This window comes from Eucalyptus grandis, chromosome 2 (genome assembly GCF_016545825.1).
Source record: "Eucalyptus grandis isolate ANBG69807.140 chromosome 2, ASM1654582v1, whole genome shotgun sequence".
Classification (NCBI taxonomy): Eukaryota; Viridiplantae; Streptophyta; class Magnoliopsida; order Myrtales; family Myrtaceae; genus Eucalyptus; species Eucalyptus grandis.
This window is the reverse complement of record NC_052613.1, coordinates 45,629,229-45,654,580: the sequence shown is the minus strand read 5'-3', so window position 1 is coordinate 45,654,580 and position 25,352 is coordinate 45,629,229. Positions and strand designations below refer to the sequence as shown.

Here is a 25,352-nt window from a genome sequence, read left to right as displayed (position 1 = left end):
TTTTAAAAATTTCAATAAATGATAAGTTAATATATATATATATATATATATATATATATATGTAAAAATAAAACACAATAATAGAAATAATGAATGGAGAAAGAAGAAAAACATAATCTTATCTTCTTTTCTGACTTTCACTTTTCATGATACATAATTCACTCTTTAAATTTTTTTTCTCCTCTTCCAATATATCTGACATGCAAGTCCATAATGTGGATCGCTTGTTTTTCTCCAAGTTTTATGAATTATAAAAATAGAGTTGAATTTGTCAAATTAAAATAATGGATGATATTAATCAATGATGGATTAATGTTTTTTAGTGTCTCTAGTTTTATTTATTTATTTATAAATATGAATCAAATTAATTTGATTAAAATAATCATAAAAATTATAATTTATTATGTATATATAAATATATATATATATATATATATTAAACATATAACGTGTCCCAACGTATCGGGATTCTCAATTTTTTGAGAAACTACCTATTGGCGTGTCGTGTCGTGTCGTGTCGCATGTCGCGTGTCATGTTGGTGCTACTTAAATAGAGGGTGGAGGCGAGGGCGAGGGAGCAGAGATGAGGCCGCGAGCGACGGTGAGCTCGCGATAGTGAGAGACAACAAGAGAAAGAGTAGGCGATGGCTACCACTTTGTGATGTTACGATGGATTGGAGACGAGGCTGCATTTGCGAGGGAGGAAGGACTGGAGGTGAGGTGGTGAACGATTGTGATGAGAACCGAGAGCAAGCAGAGATCGAGAGGAAGAGAAGAAGAAGGGGGTCGTGTGGCGAGGAGGAGGAGAAGGAGGGCGCTGCTAGGGTTTTGAGAAGGAAATTAAAAGAATAAAAAAGGACATGGCGTGTTGGAGGAAGGGGGAAGTGAACTGATAGCTCGTTAGGTGGTGGGGAGAGAAAGAAAAGTGAAAAAAAAATTTGGGGGGAGGGGGGGGGGGAGACGAGGGAAACAAGGGAGTGGGGGTAGACCCCCGAGGGGACCTTTTATTTAATCAGAAAAATAATTAAATGAAATTAAAATTTTTAAAAAATAAAAGTATTGAATATTGAATGACGATAAATTTTTGTTATTGTAGAAGATCATGAATTTATTTAAATAAGTTGATTATAATTTATTGTTAGTTATTAATTTCATCAATAACTTTTGTTAATTTATTAATATTATTAGTATAAATTCATTGTAGACTCTTTTTTAATGTCACGAGCATTATAGTTATAGTCCGAGTCATCTGAGCTGTGCACTCTTACGAGGAGGTATTCATAATAATTTTGTTTAAGTACTTCAAGGTCTTCTGAAAAGAGGATTTGATTAAATTTGAATTAAATTAATTAAAAATAAAATAATTATTTAATATATAATATATCATAACGTATTGAAATTTTTTATTTTTGAGAATTGAAGTGTTGCACCGACACGCTACTTAGCTAGTAAGAACAGTGTGATTTTTTTTTTTTGTTTTTGTTTTTGGCCAACAGAACAGTGTGATTGACAGTGTGACATTTCCATCTCTAGTTAGGGGCAAAATTCTCGTCGCAGCTCCAGAGGGTAGGAAAAGGTGAAGAAGAAAGCCAGCGGGAAACGCACGCAGCACCGAAACTCCCCCTTTCTCCCCCGCCATTGAAATGGTCCGCCTAGAAGAATCGTAGGAGCTCCGTCGCCTCTTCGCCCCCGCCCCGCCGCCCGCCGCCCGCCGCCCGCCGCCCGCCGCTAACGTGATCGCCGGGGAGGAAAGATGGATCAGCCGCCGCAGCGATGGAGCTCGGCCTCGCGGGCCTACCAGTTCCATCCGTCTAGCGCCGCCATCAACGATCTCTTCAACCTCTACTTAGTAGTAAAACTCTCTCCCCGAGACAATCCTTCTTCGGCTTTTGCGTGTTTCGACTGTAGTTGCTCGCAGTTTCTGACTTCGCTCGTGTTTCGCAGAGGAACAGCCACCACCGAGCCGACGACTCCGTCCGCGAACCCCCGTAAGGACTCGAAACTCGGAATGCGTGAAGCCCGTGGCCTGGCTTTGCGTTGTCGCTTGTGTCTGTTAAGTGCGTAGGAGCACGATTGTGGAGCAATTGATTAAGTTTCCGGTCCAACTGAAAATGGTCCTTTCGTTGTAAGGTGAATTAGATGGTTTTTGCCCCCCCTTTGTGTGAAGATGAATCAAAGTGAAAGAAAGGAAGGACGATGGAAGATGATGGAGTTTTAGCTTTCTTCTTTCTGTATAGAAGATAACGTGTTCATCTGAGAGCATTCTTATCCAGCTTGCTTTGTTTTTCTATATATATAGTACATACGCCTTACAAAGAAGTAAAAACAGCTAATGAGAGAAGAAACCGACTGACATAAACAGAAAAAGAAAACTGTTAGCTCAATTGTTAGACACGCCAAAACTGAATAACAGTTCATCAACAACAGATCTTCGCTTAGAGTTGAACACGTGGAGTTAGGAAGTTTCATCACCGACTTCATAGCTTTCCCAATTGGCTGATCCTGAACTCCTCTCCCGTATGCGGCTGGCATGGTCGATGACTTGCTTCCTGACTTGCATACTTCATTGCCTCTGATCTTTGTTACAGCAGCAACACCTTCATTCCTTTCCTTCGTTTCCTTCGTTGAAACAGCAACAGAGCATGCTTGTGCAGGCTGTGCTTTGAGATTCTTAACACTTTGTGCCCTAGGTCTAAGATGAGAAGGTGATTTTGCTGTCCGAAGTTGGGAAGGGAAATTTCGATGTGTTTGTTGTTTGAATAAGAGTTCGACTTCTGGGTATTGTTGGGCTGTGCGTCGGATGCAATGAGGAATCTTTGGTGGTTTGCTTCCTTCGGGGGTTAATTCTGCTTCAATTTGCATCTAAATCACCTGCAGGAATAATGCGCAGAAGCATGTCGTGGACCTTCCTCCTCAGAATGACCAGTTTATTGTGGACTTCCAGCAACTTCAAAACCAGTTTGCTGTAAGTTAATAAATCCTATTGCAAATACATCTTCCTTTCGCATTTTTCCTAAATCTCCCTCTCTACCTATATAATTTTATGTACCTAGCAGATGCGAGCTTAAAATGCGTGCTGTGCATTTCAGGACCGAGATCAACTGCGATCCATGACAGAATCTGTTCTTATATCTTTGGTTGTACAGTGCAGTGGTCATGCACCACGTGCAGAGTTTCTTCTCTTTGCTCTACGGAGCTTGTGTGGTATTGGTTACATTAACTGGGACACATTTCTGCCTTCTCTTCTTTCTTCAGTTTCGTCAGCTGAAAGAGACAGTGTTGTGAGCAGCCTACGTCAGCTATGCTGCAAGATTATCTTGATAGGACTTGACTTCAATTTAAAACCGGTGACTCACTCTGACATATTCTCACATATGCTTAATTGGCTTGTTAATTGGGATCAAGGACAAAATAGAATGGATGAATCCGATGTCATCATGTCCTGGAGACCTGACAAGGCACTGATAGAATGGCTACACAGTTGTTTGGATGTGATCTGGCTATTGGTTGAGGAGGACAAATGTCGAGTGCCCTTTTATGAATTGCTACGCAGTGGCTTGCAGTTCATAGAGGACATACCGGATGATGAGGCCTTATTGACCCGTATCTTGGAGATCCCTAGGCGGAGGAGGGATATGATGGCAATGCACATGCAGATGTTAGATCAGCACCTTCATTGTCCTACATTTGGAACTCAAAGGATACTAACCCTCATTACTCCTAATGTGTCTGGTGAAGCAGTTGGAAACTTACGGTATTCCCCGATCACATATCCAAGTGTGCTTGGAGAACCACTAAACGGAGAGGTGATTGGCTACTCCTAAATTTCGTAAATGACGTGCATTCTCCTCTACAAGATAAAGACACGTCGTCTAATAAAGGAGATTTTTGATAGATTTTATTTACTAATCATATCTTTCAGGAACTAGCAACGTCAAAGGTACGGGGAAGTTTGGATTGGGAAAGAGCATTGCGATGTATAAGACATGCTATTAGGACTGCTCCATCACCTGATTGGTGGAAGCGTGTGCTTTTGGTGGCTCCTTGCTATAGACCTTCAGGACAACCACCAAGTCCTGGTGCTGTTTTTACCTCTGAAATGATATGCGAGGCAACAATTGATAGGATTATCGAGCTATTGAAGTTGACAAATTCAGGCAAGGTGTTCTATCTTCACAGATGTAGTTGGAGTTTTCCTCAAAATTAAAGGGAAAACAACACAAATGGTCCATGAATTTTGTTCCAATGTGCAATATTGCCCTTGGACTTTTTATATGTTCAATGTGGTCCCTAAACTATTAATAATGTTCAATCGACTCCTTAGATTATATAAAAATGGTTAATGTTGTTCTTTCGTTAACTCAAGTTTTGCTAAGGTGGCTTTGAATCTGTTAAGTTTGAACAACAAAAAATAGTTATACGTGAATTAATTAAGTATGATATTTATCTCAAATTAGGATATAGTAATCCATATCATTAATTAATGATGATCATATTAACGCCTCAATGTTTTGCTCTTTAAAAGTAGATGGATAAAAAGATGATGTCAACTCATCATTTTTAAAAGTCCAATTCAGCATATAATGATTCAACGCTTGATTTGTTGTTTGTGCAAACAAAGGACTACATCGAACATTTACAGATAGTTCAGTGACCACATTCCAAGAAGGACATTGCACATTGGGGCTACATGTCACGTAACATATGTGTCATTTTCCCTAAATTAAATGTACATTACGTTAGGAATTCTAGATATGTTCTTGCACTATTAAGGAGAATTGTTCTTTACAGTTTTGGAGAAGGAAACATATTAGTTCTAAAAGTGATGATTTGCAAATGCTTTGAATATAAGGTCTATCTAGTTAAGCATATAGATATTTCCATCTTTGTTTGTTGCACTGATCACTAGGAAATTCTTCTTGTGGTGGTCATCAACGTCGAAGATAACATTAGATCAACGGTTTATTATTGGCCTTTGCATTTACTCATTTGTACTTTAATGGAAAAAAATGGGGAGCGACTAAGAATCAATCAATGGTTGCGAAGTTTAGGATTTAGTTTGCTATCTATGAGTGCGTTTGGTTTAGCATTTCCAAGGGGTTTTCAGCCTCTAAAGCTTCTTCGAGAAATGCTAGATCGTTTGGCAATCATTTTGAAGTAGCTTTCAAGTGACAGCATTGGGAATGTTGAAAGCCCAATGCTAGTAGGGACTAGTTTTGAGCTTTTAGTATTTGAAATGTTGAAACTTATTTTTTTCTTCCAAAATTATCCTCACTCATTTTTCAAATTTCTGATTTTGCCCTCATTATTATTTTTTAAAATGCCAAAATAATGCCAAAAAATCAAATATATATATATAAATGCTAAAAAAATTAAATATATTTTGATCTTTTTAAAAAAATTGTTTATATATTTGATTTTTAGCATTGTTTTTAGTCAAAATTTATATTTAAAAAGTTGCATACATTATTTTTTTTTTTTTTTTCAATTTTAAACAAATAAAAAAAAAAATTCTGACGAAGGGTTTGTTTTTTTAAAAAAAAAAAAAATCATATATATGTATTTGATTTTTTAGCATTATTTTCAAAATTATATTTAAAAAATTGCATACATTATTTTGTCAATTCTAAACTATTATAAATTAAAAATTTCGACAAAGGATTTGGTCATTTTAAAAAAAATTATATATATGTATTTGATTTTTTTAGCATTATTGTCAAATTTATATTTAAAAATTTATATACATTATTTTTTCAATTTTAAACAAATAAAAATTAAAAAATTCTGATTAAGGGTTTGGCCTTTTAAAAAAAAAAAAAAAAATTATATAATATGTATTTTCTTTTTAGCATTATTCTCAAATTTATGTTTAAAAAGTTGCGTACATTATTTTTTCAATTTTAAACAGATAAAAATTAAAAAATTCTAATGAAGGATTTGGTCCTTTTTAAAAATATATATATTATATTTGATTTGTTTTAGCATTATTGTCAAAATTTATATTTAAAAAGTTGCATACATCATTTTTTTAATTTAAGCAAATTAAAATTAAAAAATTTCCGATGAAGGGTTTGGTCTTTTTTTTTTTTCAAATTATATATGTATTTGATTTTTTTAGTATTATTATTAAAATTTATATTTAAAAAGTTGCATACATTATTTTTTTTTTCAATTTTATATAAATAAAATAAATAAAATTAATATTAATCATCTAAAGAACTTTTTAAATGTGTTTTTTACTAAACAGCATTTCTCTCAAAGTTGCTTCTTAAAGCATAGTTTATCAAGCAGTCTTTGCATTTGCTTAAAGTTCTTTATGCTAAACTGCTTTGCATTTTCTAATGGGCTTTCAAAATATTGAACCAAACGCACCCATAATTGAAGATAACATATACTTCTCTAGCTTAAAGAAAGGTAATCAAGTAGGTAGGATATGCAAAACTGATAAGCCTGTCATGAAGATAATCATATCTATGAAATTGCTATGATTATGATCGGGGTCAAATTAATCATAAAAAAACAAAAAAAAAGCTTGAGCACATAAAGAACCCGAGAAGAGTTTGTATGGTGAAACAAAGAAATTTCTTATGCCAAGCAGGCCAAATACTACTTTCTCAAAATGATGGAAGACCACCTTAAAGTCACTATGATCGATTCAAATGGGAACTGTTGGAACACTTTAGTACCTGAGACTTAGTTTGGTATTTGTTTAGCCATCATTTGGACGAGGCTGCTTATTTTAAGCTGCCATTCTATCTGGGCAATTGCACTTTTCGGATGTTTGCATCAATTCCTTTATTTAGCTAGTGAAGTCGTGCTCTTGACTTTTACCTAGTTAACTCCTTTTAAGCCAAAAAATCAGTCTTGCTGCTGAATTTTGAAGTGACTTCTTAGCATATTGATTTTTCTTAGGCAAGATTGTGAGTTGGAACCTTTGATAACTTTTTTGACTAGGTGTCGGACTCTTATATTACCCCTTTTCTAATTATATACTGATGTGGAAATCTATCAAAAGTAGTAACTTTTTTGTTAAATCCTTTCATGGTTTTTTAAAGGAGAAGATGATGGTTGGTGATGGATTGACTTCCTGGATATCTATTTGGAAAACCAAGGTCCATGTAGGTTGTCGTATTTGGTTGGGAAACTTCTCGCAGGCACATCCTTACTTTGGACAATCTGAAAAAAAAAAATGAGTGGTGTTAACCTGTAGATGCTTCCTTTTCAATTAGAGAGGACAAACCGTGTCAAACCTTTTATAAAAAGTCCAACCCAAAAGCTTAAGTTGACATGAATATTAAAAGCATTATTTCAACCCCTCCTCTCACGTTCAGATTATGAGCTGCACGTGGAATGTTTTACCACGCACCTTCGCGTAAGGGATCACTAGCTTTGATACCATGTTAGAAAGTCCAACCCAAAATCTTAAGCTTAATAGGTGGAGCGATACCAAATGAATATAAAGAGCATTTAGGATCCATTGTGAAGCAATGTGGGACAAAATTTCAACAAATCTTCTTCTTCATTATATTTTGGATGAGTGCTTTTTGGGCAACCTGTTATGCCTCTATGGGCCTTTGTTGGGTTATAGCCGAATCACTTGAGCAAGAACTTGGGACATGGCAAGGTACTTTTATACCTTGCGGTTGTTGAGCCGGTACCATTAGCTCCTCTGGTTTATTTTAGGTTCATAGAGTGGAATGAGAGAACTTTTGAGTGGCAAGAGTCCTCTATTCAAGATCTTATTCAAAATTGGCTTAAAGTTCTACATCTTTGGTATAGTGGGGATATGTTCTTGGATGTAGATGCTTCACTGGACATTGTGGATACCTTGTCTTGTAAATGAGATCCCCTTCTTGGTTTTGAGCTCTTTCTGGACATGAGCTCTTTTCGTACATAGGTTGGCTTCCCTTTGGTGTCTTATAGTGAATTTCTCTGTACTTAAAAAAAAAAAATGCTGATGTACTAACAACTTCCTTGACCAGAATAGACGGGAAAGCTGGTCACCTGGTCAAGACCCTGCGAAGATTAAGAAGTCTGTGAATATAAGAGATATCGTGTACCCTATATATGATATTTATGTTGTAACTCATTTGATAATGAAGACTTCTCTGTAATAAAATAAGGTGGTTTTCTATCAAATATGGGAGTAATCATGGAGGGAAAGATAACTTTTGGCCGTGCTCTTTTGGTTTGCTGCTTAAATTAGATTCTTCAAGTTGTGCTTTTTATTTGTTGTGACCGAAATTGATCTCATACTTCAGATTTCCTTATCATTCTTCCAGTGTTGTGTTTATTTTTCTACATGCCTGGATTTGTAATGCTGGTAAAAAATGATTAAAATCTAGTCATTCATAGATTGCTGGAGATTTAGAATGGACTCACAACAAACATAATTTTTTGCAGAGATAAATTGCTGGTCAGAGTGGCTCATCTTTTCAGATATCTTCTTTTTCCTAATGAAGAGTGGGTGTATCGATTTTGTTGATTTTGTGGGCAAACTAGTTGTGCGACTTACAGAAGGCGATCAACAAATTCTTCGTACAAATCATGTGACTTGGCTACTTGCTGAAATTATTCGAATCGAGCTCGTGGTAAATGCTTTGAATTCAGATTCTAGAAAGGTTGGTTTTGAACTATCAATTGGTTTTGGATCACTATTTTTCAGTTTTTTTCCTGTTCTTTTTTTTTGGCCATACAGTCTTGTTTCTAATCAATATATGCTCAACAGGGTTACTTTTGCCGTTGGGCGTGAGTTATTTCATATCATGTTGTCGGAACATGTCTTAGAAAACAGAGAGATAAGTTTACATGATGAATTTAGGACCCCATTCCTTAATCCTCTCCTTATACAGTGACTCAGCTGATAACAGTCACAAAGTTGGTTTGGTGGTCAAAGCATTTTTTGGTCCTCACTTGACATCTGACTAAAGCTTCAGAACAGATGATGATTGTTGATCATCCAGTTTATTTGACTTTTAATGAGCATGATAATTTATTTGTGGTATTTTTGGTTCTTTCTTCAAGCTACATTCCTGCTGTAATTCAGCTGTCCAAGTTATTAATAAAAAAATTTACGTGTTTGTAACACACATTTTGCAGGACGCATCTACTCAATTAACCTAATATGCTCTTGAATAATGTGTTCTGCTCTTCTTCTATTATGCGCTTGTTCTCAAGAGGACCTGTAACTCAATTTGACGACGAAGGTTTAAAACAGAAGAAAGTGAACTTGCATAATGATGATTGTAGTGATAAACTGGAGAAAGAGAGGAAATGCTGAATATAATGAGCTGCAAATATAGTTTTGTGAAGAGTGCATAGAATGTTGCTAGAATAAGTGATTTTTGTGAGCATGGAAATTCTAGCTGAATTATAGTGGAGTATACAATGTGGAAGACTGGACTTAACTTTTATTTGGCTAAATGTAGATGTGTGAAAGTTTTGACATTGAAAGATAAAAACAACAGTCTGGTGAATTAATATTTCCTTTATAGAATAAAATGAAAAGGTGTTATGTTAGAATGAGGAGGGGGCCCAATGGAAAAGGGCCATAAAATCTTTGTTCAGGTGGCTGGGCTTTAATACTAAATATGACTTGGTTAAATTGCTGGTGGCAAAATTTCTCATAGAACAGACGCATAAACCTTGCATAGGACAGATATAGATCACATGCATAAACCTCGCTTACTGAGGAGCACTTAATTAATTCCATGCTTCCAAACTTTGCCTTAGGATGAGGAGACAAAATCTTGATCATAATTGTGTACAGGGTTTCCAGAGGTTTTAACTCTTATAGAGTAACTTGCCTATGCTTATAAAACTTGTGATTCTCCAGCAATCAGGTCCTTTTAGATGATATTAGGCTTCCTTGTACTAGCCGGTGAAGGGTTTGATTGATGAACAAGGTTTTAGTAGACCATGGATTAAAAGGACAAACGTCCACTTCTCACTTACAGTAATTAGCTTTGATATGAGATGTGGTTTCTTGCAATTTGGATCACATGCATAAACCTCCCTTCCTGAGGAGCATTTAATTAATTCCATGCTTTCAAACTTTGCCTTATGATGAGGAGGCAACATCTTGATCATAATTGTCTACAGGGTTTCAAGAGGTTATAACTCTTATAGAGTAGCTTGCCTATGCTTATAGCACTTGTGATTCTCCAGCAATCAGGTCCTTTTATATGATATTAGGCTTCCTTGTACTACCTGGTGAAGGGTTTGATTGATAAACAGGGTTTTAGTAGACCATGGATTAGAAGGACAAATCTCCACTTCTCACATACAGTAATTAGCCTTGATATGATGTGTAGTTTCTTGCAATTTAGATGGCTTTTGCAGATTAATTCACATATTCTTCAATTGTTTAATATCTTTTACTCTTGAAGTTCAGAATGTTGAATCATTACGTAACTCGTGCTTTGCCCCCTGCTAGGTGGAGACAATCAGGAAGATTTTGTCATTTCATCGAGAAGACAGAGGCTCAGATCCTAATAATCCTCGAAGTATCCTACTTGATTTTATTAGCAGTTGTCTGACTTTACGAATTTGGTCACTGAATACAGCAACGAGGGAATATTTGAATAATGAGCAGCTTCAGAAAGGAAAGCAGATAGATGAATGGTGGAGGCAAGTGGGCAAAGGTACTGCTTATGAATAGCCTTGTTAGAGTTTAGTTGTTTGATGGTATAGACATACCTATTACTACTCGTGAATTCTATCTACTGTTCCATTATTGTCGACTTCTCACTTAAGCCATTCTTTCCATTGGCTAACAAATGTTCATTGGCTTCTAGAAAAGCATAGAAAAACATGGACTATAAGCTTGGACACAGAAAAAAGACATATAATGTGCCTAGAAAATTTGATGTGCCATTATAATGTGCCCCGCAAAATTGATGGCTTCTAATTTAAGTAGGATTGTACTTCTCAGGAAAATTTAATAGGAATGGCAGGCCAGGTAAAAGGAGATTTCATGTTACCTTAAAATAGAAGCTGCAAATGCCTATATTCCTCCACCCAGGAGATGTTCCTTTACGGAATTAGTCTTTTTAAAAACCTTATTCCTTTCTGAAACATCTTTCTTCATTGGTGTTTTTACACTCTGCACCATCACTTTCCAGAATTTACACTTAACATCCTCTCACTTAATCTTCAATAATTACCTGCACCTTGTGTTAGTATTCTTTTTCTTGATCACCCTCTACAGTTTAATTATAAGCAATGATGCCACTAGAGGCCGAGATTCCATTTAACACAAATGCACTTCAGCTAGCTGCACTTCCATGCAGATCACAGATTCTGAGTAAGGCAACTTTCTGGAGGTAAAATTATATTGATGAAATAGAGGTTTTGGTCGCCAGCAAGGTAGCAGGAAAGAGATATGTTGAATGGGATATAAAATCATGCAGGATTAACTCAGAGACCACCTCTGAGCATCAAACTAATGTAAACCGAGAATCAAGACATGTATGATAATTTGGAAACGAAAAGCTAAATTTAACCATCACATATTTGAAAATAGATATGAAGTATTTGCCAATATGGGTCCATGTTCTGGTTTTGCTTCATGCAATTTCAAACTATAAAGCTTAGCAAACCGTTAAATAGGAAAGAAGGAATGATGACCCAAGAAGTACCTTGAGCTGCTTTTTGAAAATCACCTTTGAACTCTTCAGTTGACATAACTCTGACAACTTATGCTCTTGGCTACGTCAATTAATTGTCACAATTGTCATGTGCATTTAATGAATGCATCTGATGTGCCACCCTACAACTTACGTGTATGAATAATATGAGCTCACGGACTTGATGCATGTGCTTGCACACAAACTCATGAGCGAGAACGCTGTAATTTAAATCACATATTAACAGAGAAAATCAATCAACCTTCTGTATTCTTTTTTCACCTCAAAGGAAGTGAATGCTATCCTCAACCATGTGGCCGTATTTTCTCTGTCTCTTATCGTTAGCCTAGTTTTAGGCTATCCTAATGTCAATGTGGATGCTAATAGCAAAGTTTATTTGGACTGCACCAATTGCTTAAACCTGTTGTCTCAGACTTGTTTATAAAGTTTCAATCCATGCATATCGAGCAGATTTTCTACAGCTTGTTGAGCTTCTTTTTCAGGAGATCGCATGATGGACTACATGAATATGGATGAGAGATCAATAGGGATGTTTTGGGTTGTATCTTACACCATGGCTCAACCAGCTTATGACACGGTGATGAACTGGTTATCCTCTGCTGGAGTTACGGAATTATTACCAGGTTCTAATATGCCAAATGAGAGAGTAATGAGGGAAGTAAGCCCAATACCAATGACCCTAATCTCTGGGTTCTCAATGAACCTATGTTTAAAATTGGCGTTTCAGATGGAGGAGGCTTTATTTTCCAACCAGGTATCCATTAATGGAGCTTTCTCCTTTCTACAATTCTGGTGGATTTTACTTTTGCTGCTCCATCATCGCTCATCTTCAGCTTAATTGGCATGATATCATCTATTGCCACTTTGTACAGCTCTATCCTTTGTTTCTGTTTAATCTATGGTTATGCTTTGCAATGCCCGAGTGTGAAGCAGCAGGCATCTAATCTAATCCAAGATGATAATATGCCAGTAAATGTTGATAGTTCATAAATGTTGATAGTTCATGCACCATTGTTTTGCCAATATCATATATTCTTTTCTGAATGCAGGTTGTGCCTAGTATTGCTATGGTGGAAACATATACCAGACTGCTGCTCACTGCCCCTCACTCATTATTTCGCTCTCACATCAGTGTAGGCACTTCTTTCACCCAGTCTAAGTAATAAGTATGCCTAATCTTTAATGCAAAGTTCTACCTAGTTGAGGTGACATGACTATGTCCCATTTTCTGCAGCATTTGGCTCAGAGAAATCCGGCCTTGTTGAGTAAGCCCGGAGTTACAATTTTGCTATTTGAAATTTTGAACTATCGCTTACTTCCTCTCTACAGGTAATTCTGATTGGTCCATAGAATATCTTATGTTTCCATAGTATTTACGGTGTGCTTAACTGTAGTTATTCCTTTTGATGATCGTTCAGTGTTGAAACTTCTAGGCTCCAATTCTTGATCAATCTCAATCTTTCTCCATAGTCATTGGATCAAACTTTCTTTTCAGATACCAAGGGAAAACCAAAGCTTTGATGTATGATGTCACGAAAATTATTGCTGCTCTCAAAGGGAAGCGTGGGGATCATCGTGTATTTAGATTGACTGAGAACTTATGCATGAATGTAATTTTCTCACTGAGAGATTTCTTTTCGGTGAAAAGGGAAGGGAAGGTGAGTAAAATATTAGGTAAACGTGGAACTAATTATCTGGTGTGTTATCTTTTCTTGCCGGTTACTCCCATGATCTCAAATGCCAAAGATTTTTTTTTTTTTTTAATCTAATTTATTGCCAATATTTCTTTTGGCAGGGTCCAACTGAATTTACTGAAACTCTGAATAGAATGACGGTCATTACCCTAGCAATACTCATTAAAACTCGTGGTGTTGCTGATGCTGATCACCTTCTATATGTTCAAACGATGCTAGAACAAATACTAGCAACTAGTCAACATACATGGTCGGAAAAGACACTACGCTATTTCCCTTCTGTGCTTCGCGATGCCTTGGCAGGGCGAATTGATAAGAAGGGCCTTGTCATTCAAGCATGGCAGCAGGTTCATCATAAAACTTAAAACCCTTTTAACTTCAGATCTTTGTTATCTCTACTTTTCCTAGCCATAATTATTTCAAATAATATTGCATTTTTGTCTAGTATCATTCGTTCCTTGCACTATATGGAGGACTTTCACAGGATTTTACTACCTTTTGACTATAAAATTCTTTTGTTCCCGTGTATGTTTTCCACACCCCATTTCTATCACCAGTTATTGCCTTAGGCATGAGGAGTCTCGTGGCATATGATTCTACTGTTTCCGAGTGTTATATTGTTCAGGGATCATTCAGTGTGCTTGTATTTAGCTGACAAAATGGTTGCCTTTGGATCTGATTCTACATCTTAGAATTTTAGTGTAGTTTGCAGTCTATGGATGAGCTAAGATATGGGAAAATTACAAAAAAAAGTCCTAAACCTATTGCAATTGTACCAATTCAGTCCTAAACTTTTTTTTGGGGCTAATTTAGTCCTAATTCTTTTACAATTGTGCTAATTTAGTCAATTCGGCCAAAATTGGTTGGCTGGCGCTGACATAGACGCCGGCTGGGAACAGCTGGCCAGCGAACGCTGATGTGGCAATTTTTTAATTTTTTTTTCTTTTTTTTTTCCCATTTTCTTCTTCCTCTGGCTGGCGAGGCTCGCCCCTGTTGGCCACTGGCAAAGGTGAGCCTCGCCCAACGACAGCGGCCTCGCCGGTTGCTAGCGAGGACTGTTGCCAGATCTGGACGGCGAGGCTTGACCTCGCCATGGATGGGCAAGGCCGAGCCTTGCCAGATCTTGCGACCTCTTGCGCTTCTGGTCGTTGGCGACCTGGGCCAGGGCCTTGCCGCCCCCTTCGGACTCGCCCGTCGCCCGCACCCTTTTTGGGGATGCCATTGAGATCTGCGATGGTCCTCGCTGGTGGCCGACGAGGCCGCCGTCGTTGGGCGAGGCTTGCCTTTGCCAATGGTTTGTGGGGGCAAGCCTCGCCAGTGGCCGGCGACTCGCCAGCCCTCGCCTCTGGCCACCGGCTAGCCAAAGGAAGAAGAAGGTGGGGAAAAAAAAAAAAAAAAAAAAAATTAAAAATTTAAAAAATTAAAAATTTGATATAAATAAAAAAATATTAAAAAATTTCCATATCAGCGTTCACCGGCCAGCTGTCCCCGGCCGGCGTTCACGTTAGCTCGACCGGCCAATTTTGGTGGGATGAACTGAATTGGTACAATTGTAAAAGGTTTAGGACTAAATTGGCCAAAAAAAAATTTATGACTGAATTGACACAATTACAATAGGTTTAAGACTTTTTTGGTAATTCTCCCGCTAAGATATAGGTTCGCATGTGTTTTGGAAGGGTGGGTTTGAATTCATGATATCTTGAGAAAGAAATTCTGTTAATGTGATGTTTGTCATATTGCTAATCTTTGTTGGAAAGTCTCAAAAGCTTAAATCATTGGGTGGAAGGAGATTACGCGAATACAAGACTCATCTAAATCTCATAGACGAGTGATTCGGGATACTTTAACACTCTCTCACATGCAAACCAGGCTAAGAACAACATATGGAATTTAGAAATGAGGAGGCTCACATGCGTATCAAACTTGGGGAATAACCTAGATGTTAGAAAGTCCAACCCAAAAGCTTAAGTCATTTGGTGGAGGGATCACTTGAGTATGAGGCTCATCTAAACCTGTGGACAAGTGATATATGATACTTTAACAATCTCAAAACTAGCATATGGGTCAAAAATGGAAATAATTAAGGCTTTCTTTGCAATGATTGTTTTACAAGCTAAATTAACCTATACAGCCAACATGTGCATCTTGTTCATGTATTTAAATGTCCTCTTGGTAAAGCTTAAATGTGGGAGACATGCTTTAGCTTTTCATTTAACAGGCCTGTTATTGGACATATTAGTTCTCTTATTCTACTAGGTCCCTGTTTTACTCATGTACAGTGCAATATAAGTTCGGGAAAGTTCTGAAAATTGTGCATGAGAGGCTTTCGGACATACTTAGTTTTTAGCTATCAGTGTTGTAGATTATTTCTCAGGATAAGGTTAAACTCTTCATTTGCACTATGGTCATTACTAGTTTTCAAATTTCAGGGTTTGCTTTAACTTTGTTCCTTTTTTTTTTCTTCCCCAGGCAGAGACAACAGTCATAAACCAATGCACCCAGCTTCTTTCGCCATCTGGAGAACCTAATTATGTGACAACCTATATTAGCCATAGTTTTCCTCAGCATCGTCAATATTTATGTGCTGGAGCGTGGATTCTGATGCGTGGGCATCCCGAAAACATTAACACTGCGAATCTGGTATTACCGCAAGCCGTACAGCACTTTGCATGTTGCCATGTGGTGCTAATTAATTAGTTGCATGTTTCCTTAATTGCAGAATAGGTTTTTGGCCTAGTTTATTTCAATAATAATAAGTACTCCTTCAATCTCTCTCTATAACCTACATGTGTGTGTTCTGGATAAAAGGTGCGTGTGTTGAGGGAGTTCTCTCCTGAGGAAGTGACTGCTAATATCTACACCATGGTGGATGTTCTTCTTCATCAAATTCAGATGGAACTTCAACATGGGCATTTTATGCAGGTCTTCTAATTTGAACTTTCTAGAGATTTCAAGTGCATAAGAACTCTCTCTCTCTCTACTTGTAAAATGCGGGCATCCATTTTGATCCATGTGCAGCTCTTCCTTTTCAGGACCTCTTATTCAAAACAAGTACCAACCTTGCATTTCTGATTTGGACCCATGAGTTGCTTCCTTTGGACATACTACTACTGGCACTTATTGACCGTGATGATGACCCCCATGCCTTACGCATTGTGGTAACTTTCTAAATCTTATATTTGTACTTTTCGTTGCAATTGCTTATGTCCACTTATCAGATCATATTTGGTCTGCTATATTGCTTCCTCTGCCCCCCAATCAAATCAGGTTATTTTCGCTTCTTGCTAGCGTGGTCTTTAAATCAACGGTTTCAAGGGGGCACGTTATATATCAGTTAGCTGGGGCTCTAGTACAGAGGGTGAACACGGCGGTGCTCTTTTAGAATTAAATGATATGACAAGGCTATGGTTGATGATGTTATGGTATTGATGGTATTACAATCAATTGCATCTGACGTTATACCTAATGGTTAAAATTATAGGTCAGAAGTAATCTTATTATGATGTCTTTCAACTGTTATTATGCAAGAGTCTGTCATGTAGTTTATTTACTCTCAAGGAATGTTTAGTTGCTTTATAAGTTTTCACCATGATGATTCAGCCATATGAAATACCTTGCTGTTTGACGATTGTCAATCTTCTTTTCTGTTATAAGTGGGAGGTTCGCCATCTTGTAATAGAAACATCTATTCCTATCTTTGATTTGGCTTAGCTTTTGATGCTTCTCCCCACCTCATTATTACCTACCTTTCCTATTGTCCTCTTACTCCATTGACACATCTCCCCTTAGCTTAGTAGAGAGCTGCCTTAGCTTTTGCCTCAGCAATCTTCTATTTCATGAGAAGTGGTCATTGTTTCAATACCTTGTTCCACTGTAGTTTAAAAATTCTTTAATGTTACTGATCATAATTTGAAGAATTTTAAAAAGTGAAAGCTTGAAGCTTCTCATCGGATAAGTCAAGATTAGAAGACTGTGTTGTCTTTTTTATACGTCGGTGCTATCAAGGCATGGAGAAAACCTGGATTCAAACAAGTGATAATTTAGAAAAATGAACCATCTGATACATAGTCACAACTTGCCAAGTAGACATTCTCAGTGGGGAAGCTTGAGGAAAGCTTGGCTCTGAAGACAGTCCTTCAGGTGGCCTATTTTGGCGCAAGCTGAAAAACAAGTGTAGGCCCTGAAATGGTTAATAATTTGTTATTTTCTAGATTGCAACTTTGTATTTAGCCCACGCTGAGCATTGGGTGCCTGGCCAAAAAGTCTTGACCAATCCCATGATGTGTTTGACTTGCTGCTAAGCTGATTAAAGTCTGGTGGTCCCATTTAAGTCATAAGAAATAGTGTCTGATATGTTTGAGAAATAAGAAGAGTCACTGGTCTGCTTGTATAGTGGACTTCAAGTGTTTATGGTCTCACGTTTCAATCCTTTCGACGTAGCTTTGTCTTTTAAGTTTCCAGCTACTTGAACAATTGTCCCTATAAATAAATTCTTTATTTATCAAAAAAGGAATTTTTACTTCGATGGCATTAACAAGCATTATGCTCCAGATCAGCCTTCTTGACCGACAAGAACTTCAACAAAGAGTGAAACAATATATTTTGAATCGTGGACCTCCGGAACATTGGACTTACACTGGAACTTTTAAGCGTGTTGAACTGCAAAAAGCGCTTGGGAATCATCTCTCGTGGAAAGATCGGTAAACTTGCTGGCATTATCATCCTCTTTGATGGCACGTTAGGAAGGATTTGGATTTTTGCTCTTTTAATCTCAGATGGAGATGCGATGTATTTCGTTAATCTTTAGATAATAACCATTTCCTGTTAATTGTAAGTTTAAAAGTAAATTTGACTTACCCCAATTTTGTTAATTTTGGATGATCAACAATTAAAAATTGCCCTTATTACACTGTATGATTAAGAACTAGCATGTGCATTTGTTTCAATAGAAAATATTTGTAAAAAGTACGCAGGAGTGTGTATTTTAGTTCCAGTTTTCCTTTTCTTAAAAGGCCTGTTTTCAAGAAGAGATTTCTAAAGAAGCATCTAAAATACTCTTACACAAGTAGGTTTTAAGTGCTACAGTAACACAAGGATTAAGTGATTAGTTGCTGTCCCTCATAATTATAGATCTTATCATAGGCAACCCCTGGTTTTCTCAAGTATAAACCTTTTCTTTATGTGGTCAAAGTCTAGTAATTAGTTAATGAATGGATGTCTTGTGTGAATGTCTCAATCTGTTTGAAGTCTTCAATGCAGGAATCCTCCATAGCATGTAAATAAACTGGCAAAGAAACCTCTTTTTCCACTCTTCCTGTCTGTCTGAGTAATGAATGAAACCAGTTTGTCTAGTCCTTCGTCAATATAGGGACTTACATGGGTTGGATTAGCATTTGGCCAATCTGTTGCATTACGTTCATTAAGTTGAAAACGCAGGGACTTGGTGACTATATTTTAGTTTCATTTCCTCAAGATGCTTATTCATATTGCATCACTTTTTTTTTTTTTTTACATCAGATCAATCTAAGTTGTCTCCTCTTGAATTGGATATTCACTAGGGTGAAATCTGGATTAGATAAAACGAAAATTTCTGTTTCAAGGATTCCTTACTATTTATCACTGTTTACATGTTTGTTATGTACTAGATCTTAATCTTTCTCGGAACCCTTGAAACTATATCCATTGTCTTTATACTGAATCAAGCTAATCCATTGTAGTCCCTCTCGAAGGCACGCAGTCACAGAAGGCAATTCAATATTCACTTTTTCTCTGTACAGGGAAAAGGGGAAGAGCCGAAATAACTAATTTGTAGGAGAAGATACTCACTCATTTTTCTTTAGAGTAGTGTTCCTCACCCACTCGAGAGTTGCTAGTTGAATTGTTAGTCCTCCAAAAATAGGTTTCTGAAAGCTTTTAGGGCATAATTCATCTCACCATTTATAATTGGATTCTGGGTTTCTGGAGCTTTCTCGATCTTCGGCTTACAAATCTCCAATTAAGTTAGTCTTGCGGCTATGCACATGCAATGAAGCTCTTGTAGGATGGATCGACAATGTCCTCTTATTATTGAATAGGACTAATCATAGGGACAATATAGATGATCTTCGTGGTAAGAGTCTGAATGATCAAATTTTTGTGCCTTGTGCTGCATTCATTTTACTTGGACTGAGAACTTTCATCATGAACTCCTTTTTCAAGGAAGTCTTGAAAGCTGGTTTCATCTGTACCCCAACTGTTATTGGATATATTTAATTCAGCTTTAACTTTTACTGCAGCAATTTTTAGAGTAGTGTAAGCTATACTACGTGATGGTTCCGAATTACAGTGATGCATGGTCATTGAGCTTAATTCCCGGTAGTTACTGGATGCTTCTGTGGACTGTATTCTAACAGTTTATGTTGATATTAGTTAATTGGGCAAATGATGCTTGATGATGCAGGTATCCCCCATTTTTTGATGATATTGCAGCCCGGTTGCTTCCCGTGATCCCCCTTATTGTTTACAGACTGATTGAAAATGATGCCATGGATCAGGCTGAAGCAGTCCTGGCTGTTTACTCTCCATTTCTAGCTTATCACCCTTTTCGATTCACATTTGTTCGTGACATACTCGCATATTTCTATGGTCATCTTCCTGGGAAGCTCATTGTCCGAATTCTGAAAGTACTTGATCTTAGCAAGGTGAATATCCTCTTTATATCTTAATCCTTTGAAATGCTGCTGTCTCTACAACCATGATGACTTGATTTTTTTTCCAGATTCCACTTTCTGAGTCATTCCCACAACACATTAGTTCCTCAAATCCTGTCATGTGCCCACCTCTGGATTATTTTGCTACTCTGCTAATGGGTCTGGTCAACCATGTCATTCCTCCATTGAGTAGTGACGCAAAATCTGTTTCTGTTGGGGATACTTCAAACAATTCAGCTCGAGCCCCGCATAACAAAGCTTTGCCAGCCCAACCTGGCCAAATGAGTGCCTCAGAAGGTCAAAAGGCATTTTATCAAATTCAAGATCCCGGCACACACACTCAGCTGGTTCTTGAAACTGCTGTGATAGAGCTGCTTTCACTTCCTGTATCTGCATCTCAAATTGTGTCATCCCTAGTTCAAATTGTTGCTAACATCCAACCTACCCTAATTCAATCTAGTAATTGTCTGCATGGAGCTCCAAATGGCGTTGGACAAGGTTCAGTCCTACCAACTTCACCTTCAGGTGGAAGCACAGATTCCTTGGGTGCAAGCAGATCTACTCCTTCAGTTTCTGGTTTAAGTACCTCTAACTTTGTCTGGGGAAGTGCTTATGCATGTCAACAACCGTCTTGCTTGTTGATCCAAGCTTGTGGTCTTCTATTAGCTCAGCTTCCCACTGAATTTCACTCGCAACTTTATTTGGAGGCTACGCGCGTAATTAAGGACAGTTGGTGGCTGACTGATATAAAGAGGTCATTGGCTGAACTAGACTCTGCTGCTGGGTATGCATTGTTGGATCCAACTTGGGCTGCACAAGATAATACCCCAACTGCCATTGGTATGCATACGTTACTATACCTTCTCAGCAGTAGCTCTTTTTTTTTTGGGGTCAGATTCTCAGCAGTAGTTAGGGACACCTTTTGCATATGCATGCCCTCAAATAGTGTTCAGCAAACAAGTCCACCTTTGCTTAAAATTTAACTTCGCCTTACATTAAAAATCCTCTTCATGGTTTTTGTTAGAAGCAACTGTAATATGATTATATTACCCTAATACTATGTTTGGAAAACATGATGGGAGAGGAGAATGCAAAGAAAATGCCCACTTATAAAAAAATTTCCTCCTCTACATACAAGAATTATAAAATGTTGAAATATTTACCATCCAAATTTTTGTTCACCTCCATTTTCATGCAATTATCATATGTTGTAAACAAATCAAAAAACAGTCAGTGTAATAAATCCATAGGTGGAATATGTCCTTGTGTGCATCATTGTCCTTATGAGCTCTTGGTTTTCTTTACACTGGACTAATTTCAACTTAAGCATGCAAGGTTATGATCATCCGGTTAGTAATGATTCTACATGGGATTTTCCACTGAAAACATTGGGTCAATTTTAACTGACTGTCTTCCTTGATGTTGCAATTTAATAAACGACTCTTCATTTTGTTGTGCGGTCTACATATACTCAGCCTGACATGTAAAATTCATGATGTGTTGCTGTTATTTACCTGACTTTTATTTGGTGGACTCTCAAATCATAATTAACCCAACCCATGTCCATCACGAATATCTGGATAATGGTACTGATCTGTATGTGTGCTTGTGTGATTTGTATTCTACACGTGTGTCAATATTGAATGAAAAAAAATCCTGAAACCTAGAATAAGTAAGTTTAGTTCCAATAAAGAAGGCCCTGATAAGTGGATTCAGTGAATTCTCAGTCGATTCTATATATTAATGGTTCAAATGAATCTTCTTTTATTATTTAGTTCCAAATCCAGGATGTCCATGAGTTATGGTCCAGAGCATGAGCTTGCATTTGTTTGCTATTCTGATAATTGTCCTTTCATGCACTATCCAGGTAACATAGTTGCGCTGCTTCATTCCTTCTTTAGTAATCTCCCGCAAGAATGGCTGGATGGGGCACAAGCAATCATCAAACACCTCAGACCAATTACATCCGTTGCAATGTTGAGAATAGCATTTCGTATAATGGGTCCATTGCTTCCAAGACTTGCCAATGCTCACTCCCTTTTCAACAAGGTAAAGGAAGTGATCCCTCTTCTTCTATTTGGATACTTCTGTGGAAAATGCGACATAGAGAAATGAAGCTCAGTGTTCATTCGAGTATGTTTCTTTACTATTTATTAGTTGAGAAACAAAATCAGAATTAAAACTTGAATAGGGTAAGAAGTTCGTGGATCTTTAAACTTTTTCTTCTTAAAGGTTGGAAGTTTTGAAGGAAAATGAAGTTATCTCACAATCACAAAGTTTGAGTGGTTAGACAGGAAACATAAAACAGAATCTATCCTTCCCTTTTGCCACGTTTAAGAGTTGAGAGGGTGGAGTAACAAAGCACTAGCCTCTCTCACGCGGTCTTATAGTAGATAGAATGCCTTTTGCAGTGATAATTTCATAAGATTGAAGTTTTAAAAAAAATTAACCGTGTTGATGTCTATAGCCCAGATAGTGAGTTTTCTTCTATTGTGTCATTTCTTTATTTCAGCTGTCAACCTTGTCATTTATATTTTTGTTTTTTGCTTGTCTAGTGTAAAGCTATACCAGTTTGGTCATATCCCTATATGTTAAGGTTAAATGACTAATTACAAGAAACATTTTCTGATGACACAAATGTCCTGATTCCTATAATTGGTTTGATGTGCAAGACAATGGGATAAGTTGACTTATTGCTTTTGTTCGTTGAAGTTGTCTTCCCATCTTCTTTATCATGCTCTGTACTCTGAGCTTCAAAGGAGACTTTTTCAGGAGCATGCTTGATAACTGGAATATTCTTCTTTAAGTTCCTACTTGCGCTTTTATTTTTTATACTTACTGATCCTCCTCCTCTTCAAACCCTAGTGAGTTCTTTCCAAAGTCTTATGGCAGGATGCTGCATTTTTCAAGTAATCGTAATCAGTGTTTGTTTAAAACTCATCGTTATGTCGACAGTACTTAATGCAGATGGTGTTTCAGCAATAGTGAATGTAAAGCTGTGTACTTATTAAGTGTTATCAGTTAATGTATGATACTCTCGAAGTCATTTTATTTTTCACTAAGGGAGAGAACATGAACAGTAGAACTTTGATGTGTTCATTAAATTACGGTGTACAATAATCTAAGGCTATATTTAGTTGTCCGGATTTCTAATCAGGATAGTATTGGATAGGATATGATATGAAATTCTGGAATTTTTCTATATATTATCAATTATTTGGTGAATTGCAATATTAAGGTCGGATATATTCACATCGTATCATGTACATTTTTTTGATATAAATGGCATATCATTGTAAATGAACCTAAAATTCATGAACTGAGATGATAAAAATCTCTCGTGACACTATTCTCTAATATATTTTTATTTTATTTTATTTTATTTTTCCTATCTTTTTAAATTATTTTCTTTATTATTTCTTTTTTCCCCTTCCATCATTCTTTAATAAAATTTTATCAAATAGTAAACTGTTTTAATATACCTAAAATATGTAATAAATATAAATATATAATTAAAAGATTTTCGACGAAAAAAAATTAAAAGATTGAATGTACATTATAAGATAGAATTAATGTTGAATATATAAATTAATATAAGATTAAAATTTAAAAAATAATTTTTTATTTTTTATTTTTAATTTCTTAAATTAGAATTAAAATATTATTTATATTGAAATATAACTTCAATTTTGTTAATTTAATAAGTTTGTTATTCGAGAAAAATAACTTTTCTATTATGGACGTTATAAATCTTATCTATCTTTATCCCACTTTCCCCATGGATAATTTTATCCGGCTTATATTCCCCTTATATCCGACTTCATTTTGTCCTGAGCAAGTACCAAACATAAGATAGGATAAATCATATCCTATCCCAAATTTTATCCTGAGTCAAACGCAGCCTAAAGGTGTATTCTATGTATAAATGGTCATTTTTCATGATTCTCTATCAATCTATTATCTGTGATTGTCAACTCTTTCTGCGCGTCATTAATTTGATCTATTAGGTGGTATTTTGCACCTACTTATTAAACTAAGTTGTTTCTTATTCTTCTCACTTCCAGATACTTACATTGTTGTTAACCACATTGGTGGATGTCTTTGGGAAGAACTCACAACCCTCAAACCACGTTGAAGCATCAGAAATAAAGGATCTCATCGATTTCCTGTAAGTGGTTTTTCCTTTTGTATGGTTATCCAGGCAGAACATTGCAGATGTTTTTGGTGCTTGAGGTTTTGGAGAAGTGCTTCGGTTAATTACTCTATAGCGTTTCCCATAAGGTGCTCAGTTTAGAATTTGACAATTCTTTGCATGCGCATGACATATCATCGTAAATTTTGTATATAGGAAGACTCATGATTTTATCCCAAACTTTGGTTCAAAATTTTATCCATAACAAATCTTTTACTTCTCTTTTCACCAGAATTGCAAGCAGTAGTATCTTTTCTCCTCTAATTAAATGTATGCTGAAATGAGAGTTGCATCTGCTGCCTAATGGATGTCTTCTTAATTGTTCTACCAGCCATCATGTCGTCCATTATGAAGGTCAGGGAGGACCTGTGCAGGCGAACAGCAAGCCCAGACCTGAGGTACTTGCTCTCCTTGGTAAAGCATCCGAGAGACTTAGACCAGACGTGCAGCACCTTTTTTCTCACTTGAAACCTGACATAAACACTTCCATCTATGCCGCCACCCACCCGAAGCTTGCACAAAATTCAGGACAATGAAAGCATCTATAGTCGACACCTGGAGCCTCATATGTTTGCTCAATAAAATTATAAGTGGCTCCTCATTTTGGCCGTTTCTCCCTCTTATACATGCTTGCATTTGAAAGCAAAAGAGTCGCTGCTTCTGAAGCATGAAGATATGCAAGTCTACTTGGTGCTGACCTTGGCGTCATAAATAGCCTGCAAACTGTTCGCTGGATACTCTCAGGTAATCTCTTCTGTAAATCTGTAAATACCCAATCTTGTGATACATGGATGGGTGAAAGTGGTTGGGACCTAATATTTGGCCCAATAACTTGAATGTAGTTGAGGCTTGCTTTTCTACTAGCCTACAAATTTTAGATATTACCTCGAATCTTGGTTATTAAATCTTCAAGTGGAGTTCAGATATTACTAAATTCTCCTCTTCTCTGTTCTCTCTGTATGCGTGTGTTTTGGATGTTGCCCTGTCTAATTGGCTGCTTACTTCAATGGTAACATGTCGATTCATCAACATGCCAACAAAAAGTCATAACTACGATCTCCCGATGATGACGAGGCCTTTCATTCAGAATTTCTGTATAGGATTCATTGTTTAGATTGATCGTTGGGAC

General features: G+C 36.8%; 2 protein-coding genes across 2 annotated transcripts in view; both read left to right on the top strand.

Moving 5' to 3' along the window:
- LOC104433232 (F-box protein SKIP28) overlaps window positions 1-25,352 on the top strand; it is a 38,522-nt gene that overhangs the window by 3,402 nt on the left and 9,768 nt on the right. The window lies entirely within an intron of this gene.
- On the top strand, window positions 1,561-25,149 carry LOC104433234 (mediator of RNA polymerase II transcription subunit 23-like). The gene is made up of 21 exons (XM_039306021.1): window positions 1,561-1,852; window positions 1,945-1,988; window positions 2,878-2,965; window positions 3,090-3,806; window positions 3,923-4,157; window positions 8,404-8,621; window positions 10,436-10,643; window positions 12,131-12,402; window positions 12,698-12,781; window positions 12,883-12,977; window positions 13,144-13,306; window positions 13,444-13,689; window positions 15,812-15,982; window positions 16,151-16,264; window positions 16,375-16,500; window positions 17,894-18,042; window positions 19,782-20,022; window positions 20,100-20,871; window positions 21,899-22,080; window positions 24,096-24,199; window positions 24,555-25,149. The coding sequence occupies exons 1-21, from the start codon at window positions 1,754-1,756 to the stop codon at window positions 24,757-24,759; spliced, it is 4,533 nt and encodes a 1,510-aa protein (XP_039161955.1). The 5' UTR covers window positions 1,561-1,753; the 3' UTR covers window positions 24,760-25,149.